The 7658-nt window shown below is 41.7% G+C and overlaps 1 protein-coding gene across 1 annotated transcript in view; it reads right to left on the reverse strand.

The window, feature by feature from the left end:
* Positions 1-3673, reverse strand: part of LOC138983217 (uncharacterized) — a 12255-nt gene extending 8582 nt beyond the window's left edge. The window contains exons 1-3 of the mRNA XM_070356628.1: positions 3668-3673; positions 2167-2337; positions 174-351 (exon numbers count right to left, since the gene is read on the reverse strand). Coding sequence (XP_070212729.1) covers positions 174-351; positions 2167-2337; positions 3668-3673 — 355 coding nt within the window. The remainder of the gene's footprint in view (positions 1-173; positions 352-2166; positions 2338-3667) is intronic.
* Positions 3674-7658: the final 3985 nt, after the last annotated feature.

Raw genomic sequence — 7658 nt, forward strand, 5'->3', positions numbered from 1 at the left:
CAGACACCACCACACAAATGTATAAACACACAAAATTTATTTATAGATTTAAACTGTAATTGTAACATTTTAACAGCATCGGACCCGTCTTTCTAGCTCATAAAAAACAATGACAACAACCAAATCTCAAACTGTGCATGTTTCCTCCAATGGACAATGGATGCAGTACTCACTGCAGAAGAAGCAGTCAAAGAAGGGTCCAGCCTGGTCGAGAACCAGGGCGTAGAACACGACCTCATCCTCCTCAGCCTCTGGAGTCCCGTGACGTAGGAGGCGCAGGGTGATCTCCGTGCTGTTGGAACACCACTTGAGGGGCTCCGGGTTCTGACAGCTTCTAACACCGACCAAATCCTGTTAAATACAATCAAAGGAACACAGTGATCTTCGTGCTGACAGCTTCTGACACCGATCATGTCCTGTTACATACAGTCATACATCGTATTACATACATCGTGTTACATACATCGTGTTACATACATCGTGTTACATACATCGTGCTATACAAAGTCAAAGGAACACAGTGATCTCCGTGCTGTTGGAACACCACTTGAGGTTCTCGGCGTGCGGACAGCTTCTCACACCGACCACATCCTGTGATGCCTTATTAGTTATCGTTATATTTGACTGTGATATCAACATTCATCAGTTCCAATGTCGAGAAAGCGGAAATCATATCAGATCGAGGCGTGAACCGAGATTTAATATGATTCAGCCTTTCGAGGCATTAGGACTGATAAATGTTGATACCACAGTCAAATCTAACGACAACGATTTTATCGCATTCGATTTCGGAACGGTAGAAACAATTAACCCTAATCTTAAGAAGTCGGTCAAACGCAAGGGAGCCTACTGTCATGTTGGAAATGTTTGATTGTCTTTTCCTGCTTTCGCAACCTTGCTGCTATACATTTTAATTTCTAGTTACTGTTTCGTTTTCTCAGACAAAAATAACGCATTTAAAATCAAACAAGAAGGGCAAAGCCCATACGACTCACATGCTTGACCTTGACCTTTACATGACCTTGACCTTCAGGGTCAAGGTCAAATAACTAAACCTAGCAATGACATCATACACTAACTGCTTTACACATTTTTCCTACCAAAATACATGTGACCTTGACCCAAGGTCAAGGTCATCCAAGGTCATGCAACACAAAGCTGTTAATTCAAGACATAGGAAGTACAATGGTGCTTATTGGCTCTTTCTACCATGAGATATGGTCACTTTTAGTGGTTCACCACCTTATTTTGGTCACATTTCATAAGGGTCAAAGTGACCTTGACCTTGATCATATGTGACCAAATGTGTCTCATGATGAAAGCATAACATGTGCCCCACATAATTTTTAAGTTTGAAACAGTTATCTTCCATAGTTCAGGGTCAATGTCACTTCAAAATATGTATACAATCCAACTTTGAAGAGCTCCTGTGACCTTGACCTTGAAGCAAGGTAAACCAAACTGGTATCAAAAGATGGGACTTACTTTGCCCTATATATCATATATAGGTGAGGTATTGAATCTCAAAAACTTCAGAGAAAATGGGAAAAATGTGAAAAATAGCTGGTTTTTAGGCAACATTTATGGCCCCTGCGACCTTGACCTTGAAGCAAGGTCAAGATGCTATGTATGTTTTTTGGGGCCTTGTCATCATACACCATCTTGCCAAATTTGGTACTGATAGACTGAATAGTGTCCAAGAAATATCCAACGTTAAAGTTTTCCGGACGTCCGGACGGACGGACGGACGACTCGGGTGAGTACATAGACTCACTTTTGCTTCGCATGTGAGTCAAAAAATGGGAGACATGTCAATCCTTCAGGTAAGATTGTCTTCTCCAAAATTAAAATTGAAAAACTCCAATAAAAGACTCTATAATTTCTCATCCCCCCCCCCCCCCCCCCCCCCCCCCTCTTTCTTGGCTAATCATCCTACCCGACAGAAGACTCCCTCGCTTTTAAGACCCTCCACCAAACTTGGGTCACGTCAATATATCATCAAACCATAAACGTGTGCAAAGTGTCACAGGTCTAGCTTAAAAAAACAACATTCGAGTTAATCTGAACGTTGACGGGCGCAGTAGCGTAGTGATATTACTGTGTATTGCATATGATTGCAATTAATTACAATGTCATGTATATATCTCATTCAAACTCTTATGACACCTTTGTGTTGTTTGCGCGGTTGATCAAGATTTGCAGAGTGTAGTTGGGCGTGGTGCACAGCGGGTTGGCGGCTCTGACAGAGTGGAACTCGACGCACAGAAAGGTGTTCTCCTTGGCGCCTTCATATCTGAACGTGATCTCGCAGGTCTTCTTTGGTCTCGAGTTCGTGCTCTGGAGGTGGATAAAACACATCAATATATTCATAATGCTGACGTTCTCTACGGACAAATCAGCACGAAAATTGAATAACTTCTCTTCGTTATGTATCATTACTCATTTACTGTGTAATGTATCAACACCCGACCCCCACCCCTGCCCCTCCTCCTGCCAAACATGATATAAACGAAGGTTCATAAAATAAGTAAATAGTTTACACTGTGTTTTTTTAGAAATCAAAAACAAAGTTTTAGAGTCGGCGTGAAAAATAGGGTCGGTCGGGTTACTCTAAACCAACATATTATCTTATTTGGCCTTAAACATTTCTTCAATGTCAAAATGAACGGTCAGGACATGCAATTCATAATCTTGTTCTCTCTCCCTTTAAAGTCATACATGCCTTGGCGTTCACTTTCACATCGACAAAAACAAAAGTATAACTTCATTTGCCTGAATGGATTATTATACAAAACATAGAAACATTCAATTTAAGAGCACAACAAATAAAGATATCAAAAGAGTGAGGGAAAGTGGGCGACACACACGTACCTAAAGTGTGGATGGTTACCTAAGAGGCGGCACTGGGTGTAGTGCCTTTCTAGTGCATTTGCACTACAACAGCACTGGGTGCAGTACTCGCTCCGGCATCGAAGAATTTTGCACTAAAAAATGCACAAAATTTGACCTATTTCGTCGCCTATAGAGGACGGAAAGAATGTCATTTTGAACATTGTTATGACATTCTTTCCGTCAAAAAAGTCAATTTAACGGTGTTAAATGAAGCGAGCATCCACACAATTAGGTTGCCATCCAGAGTTTAGGTTGCCATCCACGTGTGGATAGTTGCCTTATGGTGATTTAGGCAACCAAACCTGTGGAAACATGGGTACACACACACACACACACACACACACACACACACACACACACACACACACACACACACACACACACACACACACACACACTCGCACGTTTACATCCAAAAGCGAATTATGGCATTATAATATCATAATGTAATACTTTCTGAAGTTTTATACTATATTATATTTTATATTACTCACATTAATGTACAGACATGGCAGATTCTGAACACTTTAAAACATGGCTTAAATATCCCTCAACATGCATATTTGTCAGAGTATGATCACTTTTACCTCTTCAGAATGGGAGTAATTTTACGTTTTTCAGGTCGTAGGAAAAATGTCAAGGTCAATTGTTTAACTTAATTTGTTTTAAATGTGATTCTGTGTGTTTTTCTCGGTATTGTGACATTTTTTTTAAATCGTTCAGGAGACTCCATGCTCCCTTAACTATTTTCACTTCCTTACTTCTGTAAAGTTACAGCCATGTTAACTCATTGTCTCCCAGGTACGGATATATCCGTACCCACTCATTTGGCTCTATCTGACCATGCAGGTACGGATATATTCGCTCAGTGACGCTTCCCGTAACGTCGATCTAACGCCTGCGATACACAGTGTTTACACAGTTACAACTAATGCTGCGTCGCCCAAAACAAATAACGGTTTTGGGTGTAACGAAAAAAAGAACAGGGCCGGAGTGCCATGTAAATTATGAGCATATCTTCCAAATCCATCTTCCAAATCCATTTAAAAAATATGACACTACCAGACTGTTTCCGCATATTGAGCCAGAATTTTTTGTTTGGGCAAATCGATGTTGCAGTTCCGGAGCAAATGATCAAAATGTTGTTGCGAATGTGCGTTCAAACGTGTTTATCCCATAATATAACAATGTTCAGCTCGAAAATATGGCCAAGAACAAATCTACGGTACTTCGAAGAAAGAAGAATAACAACATTCTTGTCCATTACGACTTGCAATTTACCGTGTGCGCTGTAAAATCTCCCTACCTTCAATTTCAAAGCAGACGAAAAGCAGACATCTTCATTTTCATTCAAGGGAGAAATCGTTGGTCATAAATGTAGTGTCCTGTATGCAGACGATGCATCTAACATGTTGGGAATGATCTCCCTTGTTTGACTATTGCATGCTGGTTGTAAGCCGGGACACATCATGGAAGCATACATCTGAATACATGATTGGAACTCAGAGTTCGGTTGTTCATTACCTCTGTTCTTAGAGAACGTATGGTGTTTGGGTGTGTGCAAGCATGGGCCAATAACCTGGGGAACGGGGCAAAAGGGGTAAAAAAAATGGTTACAGAAATGATATCGAATGGAAATGGTAAAGTGAATGTAGATCTAACAATTGCATCATGTTATACCTATGTACGCCTCTGCATAATGGAGAATTTTCAAGTTGAAAAACGGTAGAATTTAATGTGCCCTCACTGGCCAGCCATAGCTTGGGTGATTTGTTTACCATGGGAGACAACTACAACTTCGTTTTGCGCGAGCATTTGAAGCAGAACTCTGCACGTCAACAAATCTTTGGTAAGTAAAGTATTTCTTCTTTTTTGTGCGATTTATAGTTTGAATTAAAAAGTTGCCACTAAACACTTGCAATATCAATGAATATTTCCGAGGTTTTACTTTGTTATAGGACAAATAAACGATCGGAAGCGATTGGAAGCGATCGATTTGATACTGCAGCAGACGATGCTTTGACAGTCTGTAATACGCTGCAGTGTTCGCTCGAATATATGTTTTTAATTCCTTTTTTTGTCTTTTTCTTTATAAAAATGATCTAGTTGACTACTTTTCTTGGAATGCGCAAGAGGATGATAATCAGCAGTAGCTAAATATCTGTATTTTACTGTAAATAGGACCGAATTGTTTAAGCCGACCTTCACCTTCACGCCGGCGCTAATGTTTTTTTAGGTCACAAGTATGGCTCGCGAAACAGATCTAAAGCTGCTGAGACAGTGTTGTGTATAAAATAGATTCACCGGAAAAAAGACATTATTGTACTTCTCATGATCAAACAATGAGGTAATTTAGCTACATGTATATTCTAACGTTGCCTTGTTGAGAACTGGGCGTGCGAGTCTGTGTGCGTGTGCGTTTGTGTGCGTTTGTGTGTGTGACGGTGCGTGCGTGTATGCAGTGTGAGTGTGAGTGTGTGTGTGTGTGTGTGTGTGTGTGTGTGTGTGTGTGTGTGTGTGTGTGTGTGTGTGTGTGTGTGTGTGATTCCCTGCCAGATTAAATGTCTAAAGTGATATAACACAGAATGACTCATACTCAGTTTAATTTATTTTGCAGCTTTTGTTCCAATTACAAACCATGGCGCTGTGTGTTTTGTGTGGTGATCCGCTCAACCTTGGAGAGAAGACTGTTGTGCCAACAGACAGAGGAAGAGATCTATACCATAAACAAGGCTAGTCTGGAACGTGGTGATGCCGTTTGTCTATCAGAAGGTGAAGCAGTGCACGAGGTTTGTCGTCGCAATTACACGAATGCACGTAACATTCAGAGCGTTTTGAAGAAGAAAGCAGAAAAATAGAACGCTTTATCAAATCAGTCTAGCACAGAATTTGTGCTCACAGTAATAATGTTTTGACTTTGCTAAATGTTGCCTTTTTTGCGGCAAGGAAGCAAACCTTGACTCGCGCTCTCGTCCCAAAGTGTATCCAGTTAGGACACTTGACTTTGAACGCACAATTTTTCAAGTTTGTTCGCAGCGCTGTGATGAATGGGCAGACATTGTACGAAGCAGACTGGAGTTTGTATCAGATTTGCCAGCTGCTGATGCAGTCTACCATCAAAACTGTAGTCTTTGCTTTCGGAGCAGGAAAAGACCACTACAGTTTACTCAGTCGCATCAAGTCAACAAACAGGTGAAACTTGGTCGACCGAAAAATGAGAGGAAAGCTGAAGCGTTGGAGAAAGTTGCTACCTACCTGGTTCAAAATGAAAACGAACAGATAACAGTGAACGACCTGATTATCAAAATGAAGGAGTGTACAGATGATGCTTATAGCCACCCGACGATGAAACAAGAACTTCAAAATTATTTTGGTGAGCAGCTCATCGTCACGGAAGTCAACGGCAAGTCAAATGTCGTAACATTCAGGAAGACAGCCTCTTCAAGTCTTCATAACTTTTATGCAAAAAAGGTCAAAGATGAGGATGCACAGAAAGAGCTGATTCTCAAAACCGCTGCAGAACTGCTAAAGAATGACATAAGAGCAGTGCCGACATCCCGTGCAATGTACCCCAGTGATGATGACATTTCATCGCGTGGCGCCAAATTAGAGTTTGTTCCAAAGTCCTTACAGATTCTTCTTGAAAACATCTTCAGTGGAAAGGAAACCAGCGTGAAAGTCTCATCGATAGGACAGGCAATTATGCAGGCATCTCGCCCACGATTGTTGCTGTGTCCCCTGCAGATCGGACTAGCTGTGCAAATGCATCACTGTTTTGATTCAAAGTTTCTCATTGACACATTGTATTCTCTGGGATTCTGTTCATCGTACAAGGAGGTTCTGACCTATGAAATGAATGCTGCCGTTTCAGAAAACAACGTTGCGTTTCAAGTTGATGGCCATTTTACCCAATATATCGCAGACAACCTCGACCACAACACAGCAACACTTGACGGGTGCAACACATTTCATGGAATGGGAATGATCGCCACTGTCACTCCGACCATCGGGAAAACAGACAGGATCAGAAGAAGAACTGACGTCAAGCCAGAAGAAATAGTGAAAAGAGCGAAAGTTGACATTCAGTACTACAACAGACAAGCGTGTGATGGCCTGCTGAAGCTGAAATTTGAACATCTTGAAAACGTGTTTGAAGAAGATGTAACATCAAAGGTGGATCTGCTGTGGAAAGCTTGCTGGCTGTTGCAACCCGACAGACCATCTTGGTCTGGTTTCATGCAAGCCATCCACAAGGGCAGATATCCAGGACAGTCATCCATAATATTTATGCCGATGATCGACATGAATCCCAGTGACACCTCGTGCATATTTTCTACCCTGCATTTCATCAATGCTCAGGCAAAGCGCAGCAACACGACACCTGTGTTGACATTTGACCAACCCTTATAGTGGAAAGCTCTTGGCATCATCTCCAGTGAGCCAGATGGCAGCGACCTTAAAGCCTGGCCATTGTCCTTCGCCTTGGACCCTTCCATCTGGAAATGAGTTTCCTGGCGTGTATTGGCCATCTGATGGAAGAAACGGGTCTTCATGAAGTGCTGTCTACTGTGTACGCACCAAACGCAGCGAGCAACATGCTTCAAGGGAAAGCTGTGCTGCGTGCCGTTCGAGGACACATACTTGTTGACGCAGCACTAATTATGCTGTTGCTGTCTGACATATTCCGTGTGCCACTGCCACTGCCCGAAAGTGACACAGAAAAGAATAGAGATAAAAACACGCAAGATGAGCAGACAGAAACACTT

The sequence above is a fragment of the Littorina saxatilis genome, linkage group LG12, assembly GCF_037325665.1.
Source record: "Littorina saxatilis isolate snail1 linkage group LG12, US_GU_Lsax_2.0, whole genome shotgun sequence".
Lineage (NCBI taxonomy): Eukaryota > Metazoa > Mollusca > Gastropoda > Littorinimorpha > Littorinidae > Littorina > Littorina saxatilis.